Source organism: Sapajus apella, unplaced genomic scaffold, assembly GCF_009761245.1.
Source record: "Sapajus apella isolate SASKATOON/1434 unplaced genomic scaffold, GSC_monkey_1.0 scaffold6, whole genome shotgun sequence".
Classification (NCBI taxonomy): Eukaryota; Metazoa; Chordata; class Mammalia; order Primates; family Cebidae; genus Sapajus; species Sapajus apella.
In genome coordinates, this window is record NW_022436946.1 from 41,931,738 (window position 1) to 41,958,427 (window position 26,690).

The 26,690-nt window shown below is 45.2% G+C and overlaps 1 protein-coding gene across 7 annotated transcripts in view; it reads left to right on the top strand.

Annotated features, from left to right (window-relative positions):
• SCML4 (Scm polycomb group protein like 4) overlaps nt 1-25,407 on the top strand; it is a 118,047-nt gene extending 92,640 nt beyond the window's left edge. For 3 of the 7 annotated variants that reach the window (XM_032275110.1, XM_032275112.1, XM_032275113.1), the window contains 3 exons: nt 9,401-9,691; nt 19,216-19,361; nt 21,881-25,407. In XM_032275110.1, the coding sequence (XP_032131001.1) occupies nt 9,401-9,691; nt 19,216-19,361; nt 21,881-22,006 (563 nt within the window). In that variant the 3' untranslated portion in view covers nt 22,007-25,407. Of the gene's footprint in view, nt 1-9,400; nt 9,697-19,215; nt 19,373-21,880 lie in introns of all 7 variants that reach the window. The other 4 variants (XR_004267910.1, XR_004267911.1, XM_032275111.1 and 1 more) reach the window with 4 other exon arrangements.
• Nucleotides 25,408-26,690: the final 1,283 nt, after the last annotated feature.

Sequence of the window (26,690 nt, forward strand, 5' to 3'; positions counted from 1 at the left end):
TAGGCTTTATAAACAGTGGCTGGAGGGAACTATAGTCCACAAACAGGTTTAGCGATGGTGAAAAAGGACCATCAGTCTCTCCTGAAAGCTCCCAGGACACCAAACCTTGAAAATGTGGCAGATTTCTTTGATGGGGCCACGTGTGCATTTTCCTTTCTATTTAAGCATGTTCTTCTGATTGTACAAAAGGCAGATTACTCTCTTTTTTTTTCTGGAAGAAAAGATTTAATGATTCATAGATGGCAACATTCGTCTCTTGGCTGGGCGCGATGTTACAGAAGTGTATAAAAACGTACTCATTTACCTTGCTTTGTGTGGCTGTCATTCTCCACCGCAATTAAATGGCCCAAATAGGCTGGGTTGGAGCCTCTTGTTTATGAGAGGTGTCAGGGTGACAAGACAGCTTCTTTCATATGGAAAAGGATTTTGTACAGACACAGGAGGAAGAGACCATGAGTGCCTTCACCTGTCAGCACCAGGAGTCTGGGTGCGGGAGTTAGATCCTCCAGCAGGTCTGCTGGCCCCATCTGGTGTTTGCTCACCAGTTGGCCACAAAAGCGATTGAAAAGTGGGGTTCCCTCTCCAAATACAGACTTGACTTGTTCCTTTCTTTTTACCAACTTTAAATATTGGACTTAAGTAACAAACATATGTCACTGTTCAGTTAAATTCTTAAGCTCCTAGAAGTTCTGCATGCTGGATAACCTAACAGGTTGAATAGTGTAAAGGGTATGTGTCCAGCAGTCATGTGTTTTAACTGAAGCAAGAGGGATTGAGGCTAGTTGTAAGGAGGAACTTTTAGGCAATGATATTCATAACACAATGGCCTCACTCTAAAGGAGATTGCAAAATCTCTTTGGGGAAGGTTTCAGATAAGAGACTCAGTGATCTACCATAGTTTCTTCTCTAGACAACACCCTGTCTGAAGAGAGAGGTTGGGGCTAGCTCAATGCATATCAAAGATTAATTTACCACCTTCACAATTTCTACTGTGTCTGAATAACACGTATAGAACTGTCTACTCAAGATATTCTTTTACATCATTCATGTCTTTTAACTTTAGCCATTAGTCAGCTTAAGCAATCATATTGTATCAGTGAAATCATTGTTTGATGTGCTAAGTATATGTCATGGATGTACATTGAAATACATGACAATAAAAAGATAACATTTACTGGTTGTTGTAGGTTGAATTGTGTATGTTCAAATTCTAAGGTATCTGGAAACTTTTCTGGAAATGGGTGTTATTTGGAAATACAGTCTTTGCAGATGTAATCAAGTTAAGGGGAAGTCATACTGAATTAAGGCTCTAATCCCGTGACTGGTGTCCTTGGCAGAAGAAGGAAATTTGGACACAGATCCTGACACGCAGGGAGAGCACCACAGTGGAGGCAGAGACTGGGGCGCTGTGTCTCCAGCCAAGGAACTCCAAAGATTGCCTGCCAGCAGCAGAGCCTAGAGAGAGACAAGGAGGAATCCTCCCCTAGAGTCCCGAGAGGGAAGCTGGCCCTGTGAACACCTTGATTTCAGACTGGTAGGCTCCAGAACTACAGCAGAATAAATTTCTGTTGTTTTAAACCACCCGGCTTGTCATTTCTGCAGTCCTAGGAAACAAATGCACCCACGTGGTCCCCTGTCCCACAAGTGGGACGCATTTAACATTTGGGGAAATGCTGGGCTGGCTGCTTATGAAGGTCCTTTTCCTTCCTGCCACCGAATGATGAGGGTCATCAATGCATCCGTCACTTTCCGTTTAGCTATGATGTATCAGACTCCTCTATAGAAAAGGGAAGAAAATGCAGTTTCAATTGGGTTTGAACAGATCAATTTCACCAATTCTGGAAGCCACCACAGTGTGTGCATCTGAATGTGCTGTTCACTCGCGGCCTCCCAGGAGCCACTATGCTGAGCCACATCTGGGGTTTGTTGATTTTATCTTGACAGTTGTCTACCTGGGCAGACTTTGCAACTGGCACATCCTTTGCCTGAGTAGAGGGTATTGCTTGATGCCCTCTGAAGCTTGTTTTCCCTTCTGATTTATTCGTTTGGATCATAGCCCAGAGGCTTTTATTACCTTTGATCTCACCCACAGGCATCAGCAGCTTATTTATTTATTTATTTATTTTTATTTTGAGATGGAGTTTTGCTCTTGTTGCCCAGGCTGGAGTGCAGTGGCGTAATCTCGGCTTACTGCAACTTCCACCTCCTGGGTTCAAATGATTGTCCTGCCCCAGCCTCCTGAGTAGCTGGGATTACAGGTGCCTGCCACCACACTCAGCTAATTTTGTGTTTTCAGTAGAGACAGGTTTCAACCATGTTGGTCAGGCTGGTCTCAAACTCCTGACCTCAAGTGATCCGCCTGCCTCAGCCTCCCAAAGTGCTGGGATTACAGACGTGAGCCACCGTGCCCCACCACCATCAGCAGTTTTTAAGCCAGTTCAGTGCATGTTCCCTTGTTCCCCATTTCCACACTTTGCAATAAGGGAATGGTCTTTCATCTGCATCTGTATTTTCCAACTATAGTGCTGATTGGTGAATTATCTGCATTCTCTACCTTAGACTATCAGAACTACGTAGGCATATTTAATTTAAAGTGTTTAATAAGCAGGATACTGTTTTCATTAAATCTTTTTTCATTGTTTATCATAAATCTACATAAAGAATTTATGTGTAAGCTCTTTATAATATCAATGTTAATGCATCTTCTGTGTAACAGAAGCCTTACAGCTAACATTGGCTCTAATGTTTACTCAATAAATATTTATTGAGCACTTCCACCATTCCAGGCACCATGCCAGATACTGCATGTGGCTTTCTCACATATACCAAAGCACCTGACATGTGGGACACAAAAAGGATTGGTATCCCAGGCTACGAGAACTTTCCAACAAAAGGAATGTAATGACTCACTGGCTTTAGATCACAGATAGTAGATAGTAGACGCTCAGTACACGTTAGTTTTCCTTTCCCTCACCCCGTTCAGGAAGCAGCCTAGTATATAGTTCCATAGCCAGGTCCTTTTCAGAATCTCCCTTCTGATGGCTTCTGACCCAGAGGGAAGAGATGCAGCCACGGCCATCAAGGCAAAGATGTAGCATTGCAGGGTCCTGAAGACATCTCACAGCACTTCATGAGCCGCACAGTATTTGGCACGGAGCACACATCTCCTTCGGCTGCTTAGCTTACACGTGTCCTGGTGACCAGTGTTTGTTAACACTTGACTGCATATAACTCTTGAGAATATTGAGAATATGTTCATAGCCTCATCTGAAAAGTACTGAACTTCTGTAAATGTCTTTTTTAAAAAAAATCTTTATTGAGATATCATTCTTATATCATACAATTCACCATTTGAAATACCATTCCATGACTTTTAGTATACAGAGATGTGCATCTATCAGCACAGTCAATTGTAGAATACTTCTATCACCTCAAAAAAACCTCCCACAAACCCTTTTGCTGTCACCCACCCCCATGCCCCAACCCCAATCCCTAAGCAACCACTAATTTACTTTTTGTCTGTATAGATTTGCTTTTCCTGGACATTTTATATAAATAGAATCATCTGACATGTGGTCTCTTGTGGCTGGATTCTTTTGCTTAGCATAACGTTTCAAGGGTCGTTCACACTGTAGCAAGTATCAGTACCTCATTCCTTTTTATGCTTAAATAATATTTTGTTGTATGGATATACCACATTTTAAAAACTCCTTCATCTGTTGATAGCCATTTGAGTTTCTTCCACTTTCTAGCTATTATAAATAGTGCTTCTGTAAACATTCATGTACAGATTTTTATGTAGACATTTGTTTTCATTTCGTTTTAGTACATATCTAGGAGTATAATTGCTGGTTCTTATGGTAATTCTACTTTAAACATTTCAGGAAGCACCAGGCTTTTTCCCAAAGTGGCTGCATCGTTTTCTATTCCCACCAGCAGGGTGCGGGGTTCTAATTTCTCTATGGTATCACCAAGCCTGGTTATCTGACTCTTGATTATCACCTTCCTAGTGGGTGTGAAGTGGTGATTCATTTTGATTTTGATTTGATTAGACTCATGATATGGATCAGCTTTCATGTGTGTCTATTGGCCGTTTGTATATCTTTTTAAAGAAATGTTTATTTAGGTCCTTTGTTCATTTTAAAATTTGGTTGTCTTTTTATCATTGAGCTATAGTAATTCTTAATACAGCCTAGTCCCTCATACAGGTTGGTTGTATAAGTCTAGTCCCTTTTACAAGATATACAAGTCCCTGATTAAGTGTACGATTTGCAGATATTTTCCCCCAATTTGCAAGTTGTCTTTTTACTTTCATGATGATGTCTTTTTTTATTTTTTGAAACTGGGTCTCACTCCATTGTCCATGCTGGAGTGCAGTGGTATGATCTCAGCTCACAGCAATCTCTTTCCCCCAGGTTTCAAGCAAGTCTCGTGCCTCAGCCTCCCGAGTAGCTGGGATTCCAGGCTCGCATCACCACGCCCAGCTAATTTTTGTATTTTGAGTAGAGACGGGCTTTCACTATGTTGGCCAGGCTGGTCTCGAACTCCTCATGTGATCCGCCCACCTCTTCTCCCAAAGTGCTCGGATTGCAGGCATGAACCACCATGTCCAGTGCAGAAGTGTGAAAGTTTTTAATTTTAATGAAATCTAATTTATTTTACTGTTTTGTTGCTTGTGCTTTTGGTGTCAAATCTAAGAATATTTTGCCAAATCCAAGGTCACAAAGATTTACCCCCTATGTTTCTTTCTAAGAGTTTTATAGCTTTTGCTCTTGCATTTACATTTTTTATTCACTTGAGTTCATTTTTGTATATGGTGTGAATAAGGGTTTTGCTTCATTCAGTCTTTTTCATGTGGATATCCAGTTGTCCCAGCACCATTTGTTGAAAAGACTGTTCTTTCCTTCATTGAATGGTCTTGGCACCCCTGTGAAAATCAGCTGAACATAGACACACGGATTTATTTCTGGACTCTGAATTCTATTTCATTAATCTGTATACCTATCCAAATGGCAGAACCACACCGTCTTTCCACCCCCTCCAGTGACATTGGCTTTATTTATTGATTTTTTAAACAATTTTTAAAATCAATGCAAATGTGTTTAAGGTACATGTGACAATTTGATACATTTATATAATTTGTAAAGATCAAATCAGTGTACTTGGGATATCCATCACCTTAAATATTTTGTCTTTCTGATAGAAACATCTGAATTATTCTCTTCTGGCTATTTTGAAATGTTTAATAGATGTTGTAAAGTATAGTCACTCAAATGATTTCTTAAACTCTAGGCCTTATTTCTTCTGTAAAACCATATAATTGCACCTTTAATCAACTTCTCTTTATCCCCACTGACCCCTGCCCTTCCTGGCCTCTGGTAACCACCAATCTACTATCTTCACAAGATTCACTTTTTTTTAGCTCCCACATATGGGTGAGAACATGCGATATTTGTCTTTCTGTGCCTGGCTTATTTCACTTAACATGATGACCTCCCACATTGTCTTGATTATTGTTGCTTTGTACTAAATTTGGAATCAGGAAGTGTGATTCTACTTTGTTTTTCTTTTTCATGATGGGTTTGGCTATTCTGTGTCCCTTGCAATTCCATATGAGTTTTGGAATTCGCTTGTTAATTTCTACAAAGAAATCAGCGAAGATTCTGACAGGGATTGTGCTGAATCTGTAGATCAATTTGAGGGGTATTGCCACCCTAAAAATAAGCCTTCTGATCTATGAACATGAGATTTCTTTCCCTATTTAGTTACATCTTCTTTAATTTCTTTCAACGATGTTTTGTAGTTTTCAGAGTATGTTTGAACTTTTGTTAGTTATTCCTATTTTGTTCTTTCTCATGCTATTATAAATAGAATTATTCTCTATTTTGTTTTCCAATTAATTGCAAACGTGTGGAAATACAATTGATTTTTGCACATTGATCTTGTATCCTACAACTTTGCTGAACTACTTACTAGTTCCAATAGTCTTTTAAGTGGATTCCTTAGGATTTCATACACATAAGAGATAGTTTTACTTCTTCCTTCCTATCTAGATGGCTTTTCTTTTCCTTAACCTAATTGCACTGGCTGGAACCTCTAGCACAATGTTAATAGAAGTAGCTGGAATGGGCAGCCTCTTTTTGTTCCTGATCTTAGGGGCACAGTATCCAGTCTTTGACCATTAGTCATGATGTTAGCTATAGGTTTTTTGCAGATACCCTTTGTCAGGTTGAGGAAAGTCACTTCTATTCCTAGTTTGTTGAGTGATTTTCTCATAAAAGGGTATTGGATTTTGTCAAATGTTTTCCTGCTTCTGTTTAGATGATTATGTGATCTTTGTTTTATTAGTCTATCCATATGGTATATTACATTAATTGATTTTTGAATGTTAAATCAGCCTTGCATTCCTGGGATAAATCCTACTTGGTCATGGTGTATAGATCTTTTTATATGTTGCTGGGTTCAGTTTTTTGTTGAGGATTTCTATATTCATATGAATAAGAGATACTGGTTTGTAGTTTTCTTATGCTGTGTCTGTCTGGTTTTGGTATAAGGGTAATCCTGGCTTTGTTGAAGTATTTGCCATAGAAGTTGGGAAGTATTCCACTCTCTTCTATTTTTTGAAAGAATTTGTGTGAAGAATTAATATTATTTTTTCTTCAAATGTTTGGTAGAATTCAACGGTGAAGTTATCCAGGCTTGGGCTTTCTTTGTGGGTAGTTTTCTGATTATTAATTCAGTCTTTTTACTTGTTACAAGTCTACTCAGATTGTCTTTTTCTTCTTGAGTCAGTTTTAGTAGATTGTTCATTTTATCTAAGTTATCTAATTTACTATCATACGATTGTTCATAGAACAGGTGGTTCCCAACTTAAGATGGTTTGACTTGATTTTTTCATTTTACAGTCATGTAAAAGCGATATACATTCAGTGAAAACCATACTTTAAGTATCTAAACAACAATTCTGTTTTTCACTTTCAGTACAGTATTCTTACGTTACATGGGATATTCAATACTTTATCATAAAATTAGGCTTGTTTTAGATGATTTTGTCTAACTGTAGGCTAATTTAAGTGTTCTCAGCATATTTGAGGTCAGCTAGGCTAAGCTATAATGTGTGGTAGATTAGGTGTGCTCAATACATTTTAAACTTATGGTATTTTTAACTTATGATAAATTTATTGGGATATAACCCCACTGTAAGCAAAGAACATCTGTATTTTTAAAATCTTTTTCAATTTCTGTAAGGTCGGTAGTAATGTCCTCTCATATTTTCATTTCTGATTCTAGTAATTTCAGTACTCTCTCTTTCCTTTTTTTTCTTTCTTTATTTTTTGTCAACCTAGCTAAAGGATTGAAATTTTGTTATTCTTTTTCCAAAGAAGCAGCTTTTGGTTTTATTGAGTTCTATTGTTTTTTTTAAATTCTTGACTGAATTAATTTTTGCTCAAATCTTTATCAGTTCCTTCTTTGCTTTAAATTTTTTTCCAGTGTCTTATGATGGAAGATTAGGTTATTAAATTGAGATATTTCTTCCTTTAGCAGAAGCATTTACAACTCTAAATTTACCTCTAAGCACTGCTTTAACTGTATCCCATCTGCAATGACTTTTATTTCTGGTCAGACTCCACATTTGTCCCCAACTATAAGAAGATCTGCTAGCTCCCCTAATAAAATCAAGTATTAATATTCAATACCTACATTGTGGAAGAATCCATGCATGGAGAAGACATCTGGATCTTGTGGCCTCAATTTGTTTTTTATTGCCAATCATGGAGGATCCAGAGGGTTTTGCTGTTGTTGTTATTGTTGATTGCATTTTCTTTCGGAATACCAAGATCGTTTTGATGGTATCTAATACACAGATAATTATTGCTGGGGATGGTAGACATGATCTTGTCCTGGTGGGAGGGACTAGAATAGTTTCTTCTTTGTATTCCTATAATTTCTCTGGACTTCCCCCAACCACCAAAAAAAAAAAAAAAAAAAACCCACATAAAAATAATTAAACAAACAAAAAACCCACCATTTGGCCACAGGTCACAGATATAGCTCACAGGGAAATCAACAGGCTCAATGTTGCACTTTAAAAGCATAGGACTGTAATCCCAGCACTTTGGGAGGCCAAGGCAGGCAGATCACTTGAGCTCAGAAGTTCAAGACCAACCTGGCCAATATGGTGAAACCCTGTCTCTACTAAAAATAAAATTAGCCGGGCAGCTACTCGGCAAGCTGAGGCAGGGCAACTGATTGAACTTGAGAGGTGGAGGTTGCAGTGAGCTGAGATCGAACCATTGCACTCCAGCCTGGGTAACAGACTGATTGATTGAAACTCCATCTCAAAAAAAAAAAAAAAAGGACACTAAGTCCTGGTATTCTTAAGAGGCACTGATGATGAGGTTGGGAGACTCTCTAAGTCCTCTCCTCCCCCTGCACTTCAGCTTGGCTCTTTAGCTCTCCTGTGAAGGGTTTGGGGAGGATTGTGGGGCTGTCCAGATCAGTACTTGTGTCCCTGCTTGTTAGCCCTGGCAGAAGGTGGCTGCCCTCGTGTGTATCGGGACTAAAGGTGTCGGGAGAAAGCACTGTGGCATCTGGGCCACCACCCAGGCCACAGTTGTCTCTCCTGACTCTGGGACATTGTGACTCTTGCTTGATCTGTCCCAGGAGTCCTGAGCCAGGTGACAGGGTCTGTGCTGGTGGGCGAGCAAGAGCAGGGAGCACAGGGAGATTCTGAGACGCCAGCAGAGACTGTGAGGGCAGAGCCACTGCGGGAGAAAGTCTTTGATTTGGGCTTATTCTTTTTTTTTTTTTTTTTTTTTTTCCCGAGATGGAGTTTCGCTTTTGTTGCCCAGGCTGGAATGCAGTGGTGCGATCTCGGCTCACTGCAACCTCTGCCTCCCAGTTCAGGCAATTCTTCTGCCTCAGCCTCCTGAGTAGCTGGGATTACAGGCACCCACCACCACATCTGGCTAATTTTTTGCATTTTTAGTAGAGATGGGGTTTTATCATGTTGGCCAGGCTGGTCTCAAACTCCTGACCTCAGGTGATCCACCCTCCTCAGCCTCCTCAAGTGCAGGAATGACAGGCATGAGCCACTGCACCTGGCCTGATTCGGGCTTATTCTTAAGTCATCAATGGCCAAAATATTAATTTTCCTCTAAGCACAGAGGAGCACACCTTCTAATTCCTGTTATAATATGCTTCTGTGGGTGAGGCAGCTCTCTCAGCCTGCTGACAGGTATGCTGTTTGGAACTGTGTTATGGGGTTCATTTCTCCTCTCCCCATCCTCACAGATACTGGTGACTATGTTGGCAAGGCAAGGTTTGCCAAAACGGAGGGTCTGGTAGCTTCCTGAACTGCTCTCTGATATCTGCTTCTCTGTGCTGCCTTCTTGCTCAGCCAAGACAGTCACCACCGAAGAGTACCTGGTGCACCCTGTGGGCATGAACCGCTACGGTGTGGACCCCGCCGCCTCCACCTTTAACCACAGGGGATCCTTGCCCCCCTCCTCCTCGCTGTACTGCAAGAGGCAGAACTCTGGAGACAGCCACCTTGGGGGAGGTCCTGCTGCCACCTCTGGTGGTCCCCGCACCAGCCCCATGTCTTCTGGTGGCCCCTCAGCACCTGGGCTGAGGCCCCCAGCCTCCAGCCCCAAGAGAAACGCGACCTCCCTTGAAGGAAACAGATGTGGTAATGTAATGCATGCATCAGCTTCCTGCTGACTTAACGTCCCTTGCCCTTGCCCAGGGAGCACAGTGTCTGGGGGAGGGGGGGTGTGGCTGTTTAAACACGATACTGCTGGGAGATCCGGAATTTCCACAAGCCCTTTCATGGATTCTTGAGGTTCTCAAAAACAGCCAATCTCAACCTTTGACCATAAGCAGAGAAAACCATGTATTAGGGTAGCTAGGCCATAGGATACGTAGACTTCAAAATGTATACAAGTTCAAATACCATGGAAATTTTCGTTCAGGAGCCGAAGGTAAATGTCCCTGATTCACGGATGTATGTCAGTTTAGGGACACAGGCTCTGTGTATTCTGTGGCTCTGCCACTCCCTACAGCCTTCATGCCCCCATGCATTTAGCAAATAGAAAGGGAAAGGAGGAGTGGAGAAGGCACAGGCGCTTCCCTGCAAACTGAAAGTGATGCTCACCACTTCCACTCACATCCCATTTTGCCACACTTAACTGTAAGGGACTCTGGGAGCTATAGGCTAGCTCTGTTCAGGAAAAAGGAGAACCAGACTTTGGTAAAGAATTTTCTCCTGCATAGCGGGTGTCACTTTCAGGATACAAATACATGGGCAGAAGCAGAGTTAGGCAAAATTCCCCCAGTGCTGGTTGTAATGCCACTTCTGTCTCGACCACTGAAGAAAACTTGTCAGGATGCAATCTACGAAAGTGCTATGAGGGATAAAGGATTATAATAACAGCTTGAAGGCCGCTCTGACTGATGTTTTAAGAAATGATTTTCAAGCTTCAGTATTCTGATAGTGCATAAAGGCCACAGCGCGTAGCGGATAATCACTGGGACTTGAGCCACACAGCCTGGGCTGAAATGCTGGATCTGTTGCTTCCTGCCTACCTTTTGCAAGTCTTAACTTAGCTGTGCTTTGGTTTCGTCACCTATAAAATTGCGATCAATAATAATGGCAGCACCTGCCTCACTGGATTGTTGGAAGGATTAAATAAGTTCATACTTGCATTTAGTATGAGGCCTAGGATGTAATAAGAGCTCAATAAGTGTTAGTAGTTACAGTAAATCTTTCTAACATATCCCTTAATTGATCACAGCCCATCAGCTCTAACGTATATATATGTTAGAGAGAACCTTGCCTGAGACCCTGAAATCCAGTTGTTCATAATCAGCAGGACCCCCCTGCCATGGGACTGTGGGATGGTTCACAAAGCCACCTAATGTCTTTGGAGAAAAGCTGCTACATGATGTATCAGTTGACGTTCACTGTTGAACGTTTGTGATACACTGAAGAAAAATGAAATTATTCATCCTTTATAGGTCTATTAACACTTGAATTCTCCAAATATTCCTTTTAACCAGTGCCTTCTTCAGGGTGCTAAATAAAACCCAGGTACCAGAAAGCGCCAGTCAGCCATGCACATTCTCAGCAGCGAGACAGAGGAAGTGAGCGGGGAGAAGATGGGAGGGAGGATAGCACCCGTGTCTCTCAAAGAGGTTTCTGCTTCTGCTTACATTTCATTGATCAATATTTAGTCACATGGCCACTTGTTGCAAGAGATGCTGGGAAATGTGGTTTCCATTCCCAGCAACTGTGATTCCAGATGGAAATCAGGGCTGCTATTACAGAGTTAGAAGTGCAAAATGACGCTGGATAGGCAACAGGAAGTCTAATTAGAAATGCTCACTCCCTCCTTTTCCCTCCCACAGCACTTTGTTTCCTCATCTGTATTTCTAGCCCATCCTAGAGAAGGGAACAGACCCTCAGCTTTGTGAAGTCTCTTATTCATATTAGAATCCCCCACAGCCCTGGCAAAGGGGGGCTTGTTTGAGGACTGTATCAAACTGTTATTTATTGAACACCTACACTCAAGAGGGCCAGACACTTTCCACACATTATTCATGACTGATTTCAAGTTATATGTTTATGATTTATTATTAATAAAAAGATATTGATATGTTAAAGAAGAACAGGCTCAACAGAAGGTAAATCAAGGGTTGAGCCAGAATTTGACTTCAATGGACTCCAAAGCCTGTGTCTTTCAAAACCCCAGGGGTTTTCAGATCATGCCTGATGGCTTTCAAGATTCTAAGAGATAGAGAAGAAGGAACAAGAGCAGACAGGACTCCAGGCACCCTGCCTCTCTTTAAGCAGGGCCTTTTCACATTTGCAGAGTGGGGTTCTATATGTGCTTTGCTTAAACAAAATTTGCACAGCTAAAAATGTTTGGAAACCATGGAGATGAAAACCACGCTGACTTCAGAGGCAGGATGTTAAAGTTGAGAGAAACCATGAGTGTCCTCACCCATGCCTCACCTAGTGGTCACCCTGGTGCCTGCTGTGTGTCCCCCCACACGCCACCCTCCCACCCAAATGACTATTCAATATTGCTCTGAAGTTCCATCCCAAGTAAAAACAGTTGTCATCAAAAAACCATACCTCTTCAGAAGGGTTTGACCTAAGTCAAAAACCATGGAAGAGACTTCGAAATGGCCTTTTCCCCTGTGGGACTAATCAAAATGGTTTAAAACCACAGAAGCCAGAAAATTGCATGAGGCTGCAGGCAGAGAGGCAGCTGTTGATGACATGACAAACTCTCTGGCCTTCTCTCTGGCGGTATTTACCCTTCACCTCCTACAGTCGAGATATATCACGTCCACCTCTGCTGCCAGTGGGCTCCGAGGGGATGTGTTCCCAGGGCGCATTTCCTCGGCGTCTGCTGATACTCTGCTGAAGGACTGAGGGCTCTTCCTTGTCTCTCATCCAAGATCTAATCACCGAGAGCCATAAAGAGGGTTTGGATAACAAAAGCTTCGTGACTTTGGCATTTAACAGGACACATGGTAGAACTCATGACCACAACTAGATTCAGAATCAAGAGATGAAGTCAATCTGACATTGTTACTATTACAACCCAAATGCTTCCTGTGGCTGGATTTTGATTTGATAGGATCTGGCATTGGGTGAGGGATGGAGATAATTTAGCTAGAAAAAGAATGAGAACAGTATTCTGTGTGAGGAAGTGGACAAAGGCATGGCAAGAGCTGATTAATTAAAGAGTTTGTGCTGGGCACGGTGGCCCACACCTGTAATCCCAGCACTTCAGGAGGCCAAGGTGGATCATCGGAGGCCAAGGTGGATCATCTGAGGTCAGGAGTTCAAGACCAGCCTGGGCAACATGGTGAAACCTTGTCTCTACTAAAAATACAAAAATGAGCTGGGCGTGGTGGCGCAGGCCTGTAATCCCAGCTACTCGGGAGGCTGTGGCTCGAGAATCACTTGAACCCAGGAGGCAGAGGTTGCAGTGAGTTGAGATCATGCCACTGCACTCCAGCTTGGGTGACAGAGCGAAACCTCATCTCAAAAAAAAAAAAAGAAGAAGAAGAAAGAAAAAGAAAAAGAGTTGATGCAGGGACACCAAGGAAACCATGCTGGGAGGTTTGGGATCCATGTCAGGCAGATGGGACTTTGCTCTGTAGTCATTGTAAGCTAGACATTTCTGAACAGGGGAGTGAGCTGGTGGCTCTGGAATTTAGAAAAACAAATCTACTGGCCATTTATGGAATGACATCATCAAAACAAGAAGCATAGTAACTACCTAATGAATAATCCTGTTTAATGCTTTACAACACTATGCCATTTACTCCTTGAAAGAGCCCAGAAAGATGTTTTATAGATGAGGCAACTAAGACTCAGAGAGGTTTTGGTTGGTCCTAGCCAGCAGAGACCTCCTGGATACAGTGAGCCAGGGGCTCTTCTCACACTGAGGACAGACCTGTGAACAAGACGGACGCCAGCCCTGTTCTCTAAGGGTCTGCAATTCCAGGGAGACAAATGTCAACAAATTATTAAGCAAATTGAATGAGAGTTGTGCTGATTGCTGCCAGGGAAGAGTGTGGATGCTGTGGGAGGATCAGATGGGGAGGGAGGGGCTGAGCCTACCCTTAGGAGCCAGGAAAGTCTTCCCAGAGAAGGGACAGTGGAGCTGGCTGGAATAGGCCCCAGAAAAGACAGCCAGGGAGGGCCAGCGGGGAGGTGGGGCAGCTGGAGGCTTCCCGGCAGAGGCCACAGTGCTTGCCAGGAGGTCACAGTGTCTGCTGGTGGCCAAGAAGGAGTCTAGCTCAGCTCAGCTTGTCGTCAAGCCTACAATCTCTCCTTGTTTCTAGAGACATGCTCTCTCCTCACACAGGCAGGCCAGCTGGTCTCAAATTATTTAAATAAAAACCTGATTAAACTCTAAGGATTAAGTGGGCTCTCTTCCCTCTCATCTCTCTCACCTCATGGTATCTTGAAAACTCTAGATAGAGTGAGTAGTGCATGACTACAATCCCAGCTACTTGGGAGGCTGAGGCAGGAGAATCACTTGAAAACCTGGGAGGTGGAGGTTGCAGCGAGCTGAGGTCACCCCATTGCACTCCAGCCTGGGCAATAAATAGAAATAATGAAAAACAGCACTGTTTCAAGACACATGATTTTGCCATAATCATGGGCTAGCCTGGGCGCCTCACACATTTGATATGGCCTTGTATCTAGAAAGGATGCATCTAGCGGGAGCAGATCACTTGGAGATGCTGAGAACAGAGCTCTCTCCTCTTCCCCTCACCAACCCCGGTCCTCCCAACCCAGCTCCAGCTGCCAGAAACCAAGAGGACCTGGGCAGCTCACAGGCAGCCTGAGGACACAGGGGTCCCTGTCAGAGACAACGACATTTCCCCCTTTAAGATTCTTATGGTCAGGCTCTAGCCCTGAGCCACATTCTCTTGATTCTTAAAATGTTCTTAAGAAATAACAAACAATCACAATTTATGGATGAAGACAATGAGGTCCATAGGGAATGATCAGAGCCCGGGACGGACAGGAAGCCTGGCTGTGGCTGCCCTCAGTGTGTTTTGCATGTGGACATGCTGATACCACCTTCAGCTGTGGAAGGAGGTGACTCCCTTCGTGTGAACAGCCTGAGGTGTGAGGGGTTGGCCCAGTGTCTTAAGGGGCAGGCAGGGGCTTAGAGATCAAACCCTTTTATTTTACAACAGAGAAGCACAGAGTTGATCACAGGGCTGGTGGGTGGCAGGGATTTCTGACTCCCAGCTCGCTGCTCATTCCGCTCCTCCACATGACTCCGTTGTTAGCTAAAGAGTCTCTCCTGAATTATGAATGAGTGAAAGGAAGTTATATGCGTATGTATGTGCTCACGGGCATGTGTAAGGCAGAGAGAGATTCACAGAGAGTATGCACATACCTGTGCTGTGAATGTTGGGACTGCTTTGAAACATTGACTCACAGCCATCCTATCTCTGGTCAAGGTGAGTTCAGCTTTAGAAACAAGCTCATTTAATCCATTCCTAACTGGGCTTCACTTTGCATGTGCCTCTGGCAGCCCCTACAGAATGACAAGACCAAGGACAACGTCCTCCTTCTTGGAGAACCCTGCCTGCTCGCAAAGGTGTCTGGTCAGTGCTTCTTGGCACGCTCTGTCTGCTTTGGAGCAAGCCTTTTCCACATCCATCATGTCTTACCGTTGACCTATTACATCTGCCTGCCCCAGCTGCACCAGGCTCCGCCCACCTGTCTTCCTGACACCTTCACAGCAGCTGGAGGGGAGTGGCTAGTGTATTTATTATTTTTGTGAGCACAGACCTCTGTGAGGCTCTGCAAACCTGCCACTGGAAAGTTCCATGTTTCTTCCATCTAGAGGGAGTCTGTGTGCTTTGGATCAGGAGCAACTCCCGAGGTGTGACTTAGGCTACCTGCTGCCCTCTGTCTTGTATGACTAAAAGCCCCCCCTAAAAAACATGCCTGACCCAGGCCCCTGCTGCCTCCACTCCATCCTGGAAAAGTGAAAAGTGCCCACAGCAAGCACCAGGTAGCAGGAACAGAGCCCACTTTGCCATCTCAGTTACCTCTTTCCTTCCACAGCGATCATCCCAAGAGCCTCCTCCTTAAAGACAAACCAGCCACCTCGCTCAGCCCTGCCTGCTGTGGCTGAGGGGAAAGTGTTTCCCTGATCTTGCTCAAAGGACTCTAGGTTCCTTTGAATGATCCTGTTAACTGGTCTGGGTTTCCCCCACTTCCTGTCAGATGCAGGAAATTAGATTTGACCTCTGTGCTGATCACTCTAAAATTATTCTTGGCACTAAAGACTTCCAGCCTTTGTAATCTATTATCACCCTGATTAATGCCGATGTTCTGATGGGGTGGGATCCAAAGGCAATGTGATTTCGTGATTCCTCATCCCCATGTCGAGTGCAGATGTCTAAATGGAGTAAAATCATCTTTAATGAGCATGGATCAGCATTCAGATGGCTCCGGGGTAGGCTAACAGATTCCCAGAAAAATACCCCATGCCAAACCACCTTATGGGACCCTTCCAGGTCCCACAGGGAAGAGGCAGGGAAAAATCTTAAAGTCAATCCAATTCTCAGCCAAACCATTATGTGTTAAGGACAGACGCAGAAATGTGATGCTGTATTTTCCTCAGCGCTAATGGGGCAGCATGCTCGTCTCAGGCATGTGAAAAGGAGGAAGGAGACAGAGACAGCAGAAAGCCACTGTGCCTCGAGATTTAAAGAAGCGAAATAAAGTAAAGGCTTCTCAACTTCTAACTTAGAATTCTTCTGTAGGGAGGCTGCTTCCTTGTTCAGAGCCTTGACTTTTTTTCTAGCCTTAAAATAGAAGTAAAGATTTCACACACAGCCTTTTGTATAAGGTACGTAGATTGTATCTGCAAAGTACATTGATTCATCTCACATTTATCAAGCCCGTATTTATAAACACAGTCATGCATCACTCAATGGGATACGTTCTGGGAAATGCATCCTTGGGTGATTTCATTGTTGTGTGTCCATCATGGGCTGCACTTGCACAAACCTTGATGGTATAGTCCACTTCACGCCTAGGCGGTGTGGGATAGCCTATGACTCAGGCGACAAACATGTACAGCATGTTACTGTACTGAATACCATAGGAGACTGCAGCACAAATCACTAGGTGATGGGCACTAGACTCCCTAGATCATTATAATCTTACAGGAGTGCCGTAATGAGCCGGCGCATGACTGTGTATGTACTCAGAGCCATGGAGGAGTCCGTGATTATAACCCCTGTCATTAGAGAATCACGTTGGTATTTTTCACCAAACACTTCACCCAGGACCTGGACAGAGAAGGTACTCAGTCTATGTCTGTGGAGTGAGTGGGAGGAATCCTCAGGAGATTAAAGCCTAACTAGAGGTTCTAGAGAAGTTCATAATTGTACTATGAAGTGGAATGTGAAAGCACCTTAAAAGATAGATGGACAAATAAAGATGTGGGAATAAAGGGGCAGGAGGCCGGGCGCGGTGGCTCACACCTGTAATCCCAGCACTTTGGGAGGCCGAGGCGGGTGGATCACCAGAGGTCGGGAGTTCAAGACTAGCCTGACCAACGTAGTGAAAACCTGTCTCTACTAAAATACAGGAATTATCTGGGTGTGGTGGCAGGCACCTGTAAACTCAGCTACTCAGGAGGCCGAGACAGGAGAATCACTTGAACCCAGGAGGTGGAGGTTGCAGTGAGCAGAGATCACACCACTGCACTCCTGCCTGGGCAACAAGAGTGAAATTCGTCTCAAAAAATAAATAAAAAATAAAATAAAGAGGTAGGAAGGTAACACCCAGGCTGCAGGAAGCACAGAACATTTCTGTTCATGAAGGCAGCAGGTGGATTGTGAGTGGGAAGGAGAGAGGATGAACGCCTTCTAGGTTAGAGCCAAAGCAGCAGCCTCAGGTGGGGCAGGGAAGTTGGGGAGACATTCGGTCACAGGAAGTGTACCCACACAGACAGGGGACGCAGGAGAACAGGGCTGTTGGGAAGGGAGGGGGCTCCTACCCTCAGTGGAGCACCTGACACAGGTCAGCCTCAGGGCAGGGCGGCATCCCATCTTCATCCTCACACCTGCCCCTCCAGGTAGAAAGCACTGCCGTTTCACACGCGATGGGCCAGCAAGGGGCAGCTCCAGCGGGGATCGGTCCCTAGGTCTCCCTGGCACCAAAGCCTTTCTACCCTCCATTAAGAAGAAAAGATATTATTTATTTATTTTTATTGATTTTTTTGAGATGGAGCCTCACTCTGTTGCCCAGGTTGGAGTGCTGTGGCGTGATCTCGGCTCACCACAACCTCCGCTTCCCGGGTTCAAGTGATTCTTCTGCGTCAGCCTCCTAAATAGCTGGGATTACAGATGCTAATTTTTGTATTTTTAGTAGAGACGGGGTTTCACCATGTTGGCCAGGATGGTCTTGATCTCTTGACCTCGTGATCTGCCTGCCTCGGCCTCCCAAGGGAAAACATTAAGACCAAAGGGAGCCGTTGACCTTGAGGTAGAGTGAGGGCTCAGTGTGTAGGTAAGAGGGAGCCATGGGGAGATAGTCTGAGGGAGAACGTGAGGCAGGCAGTTGTAGGCAGAAAAGGGCATGGCCCCAAAATACCCATTAGGAACCCATGGCAGGGGGTTGGGTGGCAGGCTCTGGGGCTGGGGCAGCAGGGGTGAAAGGGAAGAGACCAGAGGAGAGGCATTCTCCCAAGAGCTTCAGAAAAATTAAATGTGGGGAGCACAAAAATGGGAGGAGGTAGAGGTGGGTTCCCAAAATGGGGGAGACAGGAAGAGAAGCTGGCTCTAGGGAAAGAGGATGAGCTAGTTTGGGACATACACGTGAAAAGATCAACCCCTAAGTGTTGCCAGCCAGTGAATTCATTGCTCTCTTCTCCTTCACTGTCCTGAATCTTCCTACCGGCTGCATGGGAAATGCCCAATCAACCATTTCCCAGGGACCAGCTATGGACCAGGCACAGGTTAGGCCCTTTGCAGTCAGGGAGTTCACGGTGTAGCAGGGGGGGTCCCGGCAACTGCTCTGACAGCCCCAGAGGGTCATGCAGGGGCTCTGTGTGGACCTGGGGCAGTGAGTGAGGTGACCTCTTCTTTCTGCATGTGCAGACCAGGATGGCTACGGTGGACTTGAATTCCGCAGAGACCGTGAACAAGAACCATGAGGCACCTCGATTCTGCCATGCCTTTGTCATCTCAGTGTGAAGGCCATGGAGGCAGAAATGACCCCAAGTTACTGGCCTCGCTGACGTGATTAGGGTCATTTGGACATTCATCTTAGCACACTTGCCCTAGTCACCAAGTACCCAGGCTCAGGAGGCCCTGGGCCCGCTGAGAGAGAGGGTCTTGAAAACCCCAACTCAGATCGGAATTCTAGCTCGTCGAAGGAAATCTGCTGTCTAGTGCCTCTCTCCTGGGAGGGCAGAGAGCTTTGGCATAGATGGGGAGGGTAGTGTATCTGGGAGTGGCCTTCTGTGCTCTGGGCTGTAGACAGAGCTGCCTCTCACAGCCTTTCCCTGTGACAGGAGGTCACTTGGGCCAGCTCCTTGGACTCATGGGCCCTGAGGACCCCCCTCCCAGGCTAGGTGGGGCAGGCAGCAGCAGGTGGGTACAAGGCCCTGTCCCACTGGCTCATGCCTCCCTCTGTTCTCCATCCAGCCTCAAGCCCTTCTCAGGACGCGCAGGATGCCAGGCGGCCGCGGAGCAGGAACCCCTCCACCTGGACTGTGGAGGATGTGGTGTGGTTTGTGAAGGATGCCGACCCGCAGGCTCTGGGGCCTCACGTGGAGCTCTTCAGAAAGCACGTATGCGAGTGGTGGGTTTGACCTTGGGGGGATTGGGGAAGCAGGCATGGAAGGAGAGTCAGGTCCAGGGAACTGCAGGATGCTGCCAGGCGGGTTGGGGGGGGCTCTAAACTAAGCGCTAGGGGTACCCTCAAGGGAGCCAGAGATGAGAGGGACAGATACAACCACAGGCTCTTCAGAGCAGAACAACCAGTTAATTTGTTTGTAAAGGGATGTTGGCCCCGTCTGTTCTCTCACGTTGGCCTGCGTCAGGAGTGCCTGTTTCCTGCCCATCCAGCCGTCTGTGCATGCAACAGACATAGACAGCACACCTGCGACACACCAGGCAAACCGCAGTCACGCCTGTTCCTAAACCGCTTCGAGGACTAAATAGGAAAATGCACAGAAGGTGTTTAGCACGGTTCCTGACTCAGATGCCTTCCCTTAGCAGATACCATCATCGTGATTTGAGATATGCTGAAATATAGAGAGATGGTAAATTTCTTTCAAAGATAAAAATCTATTTACCTGCCAGGCTTACTACACTCATTTTGTTTTTGTTTGTTTTTGTTTTGTTTTGTTTGAGACGGAATGCAGTGGTGCGATCTCAATCTCAGCTCACTGCAACCTCCGCCTCCCCGGTTCAAGCAATTCTCCTGCCTCAGCCTCCCAAGCAGCTGGGATTACAGGTGCCCGCCACTACGCCCGGCTAATGTTTGTATTTTTAGTAGAGATGGGGTTTCACCATGTTGGCCAGGCTGGTCTCATGTGCTGGGATGACAGGCGTGAGCCACCGCGCCCGACACTATATTCATTTTGTATTGTGCTGTAACAAATTACCACCAACACAGTGACTTCACACAATACACATTCTCTACCTTACCACGCTGGAGGTCAGGAGCCCGACATGGCGCTCGCTGAGCTCAGCCAGCAAGGCTGCGTTTCCTTCTGGTGGTTCCAGGGGACGTCTGCTTGGTGGCCTTTTCCGGCTTCTAGATCCACCACCAGTCCTTTGTTCCCATCCCCCGCCATCATCTTTAAAGCCTGTAACATCAAGCTGCGGCCTGTTTGGCTGCTCGGGCTGCCATCCCTGGTCCTCACGGCTGATGTCCTCTTCCACGGTTAAGGAGCTTTGTGATTACACAGCCGTCCCCCCAGCCCTGCCCCATAATCCCGGATAATCTCCCTACTCTAAAGTCAGCTGATTAGCAAACTTAACCCCACCTGCAACCTTAATTCCCCTTTGCTGGGTAACTTGACATTCACAGGTCTGGGGATTAGAATACAAACATTGTGCATGGAGGGGCAGGAGCGTTGTTCCACCTTCCATAGTGACCAGTATTTTTGTTTCCTGTTTCTCATTTTATTTGGTGATCCTGTCAAAGAAATCAGGCTTTCCAATCTGAGGAGGATCTTCATCTCACTCAGCACTCGCCTCTTTTTAGGCATATGTTGACCTCAACTAACAACGGGGCCTTGAGACCGAGAACCACAGAGTGGGTTATGCTTGGACAGATTGGGGCAGGAGGAGCCTGGCTGTCTGGCAGGGTGGGAGGGGGTGGTGGGAATCCAGGAGGTGAGGGAAAGAAAAGACAGTAGGAAATGAGGCTCCTGTGGGTGGCCCACAGGAGAGCCTTGCCCACTGCCATTTTGTCAAGGACATGGAGAGTGAATGACACAGAGTGGGTGCTCCATCGGCACTGCCTGGCTGGGTGGATGAATGAGAGGGCTGGCGATCCTGGCACCCATTACACAAGTCCTATAACTATGTCTCTTCTCCCCGCCCGCCTGAGCACCCCACATTTCTACCCTTTGTCTCCAGTGACCTGAAAATAGCACTACAGTTGAGCATGGAAGCCCAGCCTTGCTAGGTTCATGAACTCAGCATGCATTCTGGAGGGGGACCATTTTCAGAGATCAATGGTAGCAACGCCGGTACCAAACCTCAAAGGACTGGCTTGTTCCCTTGGTAGTTCTTTGTGCTGAGCCCTGAGATGAAGCAGGTGCATTATTTAGTGCATTCCATCTAGTGTAATAGACAGGACTATAACACACCTGAAATCCTCCATAGGGTGGAATGAGTAGCTTTGTCATCAGGTACAGGTAGGTGTGCCTACCAAGGAAAGAAATGAGAAATCAGGGCAACAGGCGGGAGTTTGGAATGGAAAGACCCTCTAGTTTCAGGGTCTAATGGATGACACTTCTTGCTCCTTTAACCAAGGTTGGATGAGGAGATAAACTTTGTCAGTGGGGTATTGGGAACACACATGGGGTCACGTTTGATTTCTTCTGTCAGGGGAGGGCAGGAATATGAAGCATCCCGTGTATCAGATGACTCCAGGGAGATGATGGGGAGAGGAGCACACAGTATTTGTTTGCTTTAATATTTTAAAAGATCTTGCCCCAGGCCCAAGAGAACGTGCCGCCTAAATAAACCCATATGCCCTGAGCACATCCCCTGACCACACCTTAACCTCAGCCGCTGTTTGATGACTCTGACCATCTTCTGGGTTTTCTTTCTTCTGGTCCTATCCCACCAGGAGATTGATGGCAACGCTCTGCTGCTGCTGAGGAGTGACATGGTCATGAAGTACCTGGGCCTGAAGCTGGGACCCGCACTGAAACTCTGCCACCACATTGACAAACTGAAGCAAGCTAAGTTCTGACTTTTTCAAAAAGACAGAAGTAAAACCCAAAACAACAGATCTCAAGATTATCTTCTGCCTTAGCAGCATCCAGTCAACATCACAAGATAGACTCTCCTCTTAAAAATTAACAGACACAAAGACTTGGTCTTTCTATAAAACTTGTGAATCTTTGCCTTTTTAAGAATTTAACGTGGACCTTTTGAAAAGTTTGTCTGTGTTAATAATTTGCCAAAAAATTACAAAAGCCTCTGATTTTTTCACATCCCTGTTATGCTGATTGCTCTTAAAGTGGGTCCTATTTGCATAACGAGAGAATTATGAATGCTTATTCCCAACGAGAGTACTGGAGGGTTCTAAGAATGAAAGAAGGACCTTTGTCCCTGCCGGCTCTGCAGGGACACCCACCTCAGCACCATCTGCCTCTAACTCTGACCTGGGGACCTATCCATGTGAGCCTTGTTTGCCTCAGCTCTGGAATCTGACTTCTGAAGATGACTGCCTCACCTTGCACTAGCTGGAAAACTTGAATTATTTTGCTCCCTGAAAGAAAAGAAAAAAAAATCTTTTCTATTCCTAGAAAATCTGAAGTACTGTGTTGCTCCACTAGAGGGCAGACTGCTAATGAAATTTCAGGACCCTCGCTGACTGCAGTAGCAGGATTATTCAGTACTGACTGGATGGGTGTCTGTGAACAAGATCTAGCCCACACAGAAACAGGGGATTTATTCCACAGTCAGCACCACAGATTGCGACTTGGGAAGAAACCATCAGCTAGAGGGGTCTAGTTCGTATCCAATCGTCGTTGACTGACTGATTGGTACTCCACTAGCAAAGGCAAGAATTTGGAAGCACACTCTACCCAGATGGGACTTTGGAGTTCCTTCCCTTCCAGAGTCCTTACTGAGGTGTTGAAGTGTTGGCATGCCGAAGAATCTTAGTGACATTTAGCCATGGGTGTTTCTTTAAAAAAGGAAAAGAAAGTGTCTCGATGAAGCTTTGAAACGGGAGAGTGTTGATTTCTAGTTACATTGCTGGATTATGTAGTTGTATCTGTGGCTAATTTTTCTAGTCCTCAACAAATACACAGACATGCTATTACGGGGTTTAATTCAATTTACAAATAGGTTTTCCTTCCTCACCGTGGAGTAATAGAAAAAATTGATTTTCTGCCCCTTTGCAGCTGTGTCCAGAGAAGAACAATGAATCCACAATTTATTAGGCAGAGGGACAACTTGCCTGCCATTCTTTTTATTCTCTTTTCTCTGTTTCTCTCCCTCTCTCTTCGTTCACGCTGAGCAGAAAGCATATCTTCAAAATGAATTCACCTTTGCCACACGCATATTCTCTTCCTTAAAAGGACATCAGCAGTGTTGGAGATGAGGAGATGAACATTCGATTTTGGAATTTCTGGGAGGGAGAGGTTAGGGGTGACTCAGGGCCTTCCTTGGCCCAGCGGTGAATCAGAAAAGGCACTCCTTTCTCTGGGATGCAGCCTGAGCAGGAGTCTCAGCTGGCAAGTGACGCAGGATGGGAGCTCACCCTCCTCACCCCTTGATCAACTGCCACTGTGCAGAGCATGACCTGCAGAACCACGAGGGCAGCCCTGAGTAGATCTCCATAGCGACCCACTACTTAGAATCCAGATGAAGGCCGTAAGAAATGGTCCATGCCATGCTGTTAGGCCTGTTTTGATGTGCAGTATTTGAGGAAGCACACAGTAGCCTCCTTTTCAGAAGCACAAATGGTAGCTGGACTCAGAGCATGGCAGAGAAGGGGAGGAGGAGAATGTGCTAAACTTGCTCTCTGAATTGAGCTAAGTTATCAGATTGTGGAAGAGCTCGATGTCTGGTGGTTTTGTTACAGGAAGGGGGTCTCAATCCAGACCCCAAGAGAGAGCTCTTAGATCTCATGCAAGAAAGAATTCAGGTGAGTCCAAACAGTAAAGTGAAAACAAGTTTATTAAGAAAGTAAAGGAATAAAAGAATGGTTACTCCGTAGGTAGAGCAGCCTTGAGGGCTGCTGGCTGCCCATTCTTATGGTTATTTCTTGATGATATGCTAAACAAGGGGTGGAGTATTCCTGCCTCCACCTGTTAGACCATATAGGGTGACTTTCTGACACTGCCATGGCGTTTGTGGTAGTATAGCAGTGAGGAGGAGCAGGGGTCACTGTCATCGCCGTCTTGGTTTTGGTAGATTTTAGCCGGCTTCTTTACCACAGCCTGTTTTATCAGAAGGTCTTTATAACCTGTATCTTGTGTTACCTCCTATCTCATCCTGTGACTTAGGATGCCTTAGGGGTCTGGGACTGCAGCCCGGTAGGTTTCAGCCTCATTTCACCCAGCCCCTATTCAAGATGGAGTTGTTCTGGTTCCAACGCCCCTGACAGTTTCAGCACCTGAGAAAAGTACCTTGAATCAGGCCTTGGGACACAGTCTTCAAGATTTTAAGGTGATAGGGCCTGTCTCTTGAGAGTTTATTAATCATAAGTTAGACAAATTTCCCTCAAAACAGCCACGGGCAGGTAATGTATTCAGAACTGCCAATGTGAAAACAATGAGATCCAGAAAAATCCCACAACAACCCAGGTTTTTCACTCCTCTTTTTTTTTTTCAACCTTCTGTTACTCATGGTACCTCTTCCATCAAAAAACACCTCATTTAGTGACTTCCAGTATTAAGTTTTCAAAACTTCCTACGCACCCTCATCAGTGCCTCCTTCACTGTAGAGCCACAAATATTGGTGCTCCCAAACAAAAATCAGGCCCAAACAATGTCAAAGAGATGCCTCAAGTCCAGGGGAGAGAGATGTTCTCATTTCAAGTCTTGGAGAAAACTGGATCCGTGTTCGCGTGGAGCTGCTCTCGCGGAGGTGCTATCTCATTTCGCATTAAACTTTAAGCAGGACAGATTGCTGAAACCATGATATTTAAGGTTTGACTTTTTAAAAATCTCATTACTTTTAAAATAAATGCTACCACATCAGAGAATAACCTGGGGAGGAAACTCTTCCTTGACTGTTTCTGCACTGAAAGGCAATTAGCCGACCAAATTATTGTAGCAATACCGCAATTATAATTAATTTTCACCCCTCTCAAAAATCTTGTCAAACCAGGAAGCTAAATAGCTTCACAAATGTAAAACACACCAGGCCATTTCCTCTAAACAGACCTTAAAGGGCTAGGCCACGTGGGTCACCCTCGTCCAAATGAGAGCCGACTTGGGGGCCTCTGACTTGTACAGATACGGTACTTGTTATTCCATTGCAGTAGCTTTGCTTCAGGTTGTAGTGAATAATGATATCGTTTTGCATAATTCCAAATTAGAGTGTGTATGTGTGTGTGCCTGTGTTCATGTTCCAAACATTTCCAATTACACTTGTCAAACACTTGAAAAAAAAAAATCAAGAGACAATTCTATTGCCTAAGGCCTTTTAAATATTTCATGAAGCACATTATTTCCCTGTGCAAAGACTTGAGGTGGAAGATGTGGGTCTTGTCTGTGTGTGTGTGTGTGTGTGTGTGTGTGTGTGTGATTCCTGACACTGTAGTTGGAGAGCCTTAGGAAGTCAGTGCTTGGGAGTGTATCAGCCATTGCCTTTGCTTGGCTTGCAATGTGGAGGCAGAACCCACTCTGGTCTGGTCTGGTTGCTACTACTAAGTGTCCTCTCTCTTTTTCTTTCTTTTTTTTTTTTTTTGAGAGGGAGTCTCTCTCTGTCACCAGGCTGGAGTGCAGTGGCACGATCTCGGCTCTCTATAACCTCTGCCTCCCAGGTTCAAGTGATTCTTTTGCCCTAGCCTCCCGAGTAGCTGGGATTACAGGCGCATGCCACCACGCCCAGCTAGTTTTTGTATTTTTGGTAGAGACGGGGTTTCACTATGTCGGCCAGGATGGTCATGATCTCTTGACCTCATGATCCACCCACCTCACCCTCCCAAAGTGCTGGTATTACAGGCATAAACCACCACGCCCGGCCCCCTAAGAGTGCCCTCTTATGCCATCAGGGTATGCCCTGGAGGCAGCTGGGTGACCAGGGCTGTTCTGAGGCTAAGCCTGCCCCTCAGGAGGCTGGCTGGATGTGCCAAGCCTGGGCTGCAGGTGACTCTGGAGAGACGCCTTGCCAGGGAGCCCACTGCAGGGAACACTTGTCTTGAGTACAATGGGCTCCCACTGTTTCCCTCCAGCAAGGCTGCTGACTTTTTCTTTTCCTTTCAGCAAGAAAAGAGAGTGAAGAACTAAGGAGAACCAACTCTATTAAATACATTGGGAAGGAATATGGGACTAAGGTTGGTTTACTGAGAAGGACACCCGTGAGAGAGGAAGGCCTACAACGAAGTTTCTTAGGAAAACAATGAAAGAGCAGCTACTCTAACAGCCTCAACCCTTCGTGCTGCAATCACCTATTTTTGTATCTATGTGGTGTATGGAATTTTCTTATTTGTTAATTAAAATTGTTTAAAAATTATTTTTGAGATTGTTTTAGGAGATTTTGTCAAATCTCTGAAGATAATTGGAGATGCCCATAGATGACCAGGGACTCAGATTTAGTCGTTGTCAGAAGGTCTTGGAAGAGGGAAATATTCTGCTCTCATTCTAAAGAAACAGCCAGGTTTTCTCATGTGTCAGCAGTCAGCAGGCACTCTCTGACCTCTGCTCTGAAGGCGCAACTTCTCAGCTCTTCTCCACGGGGGTAGAGGGGAAGGG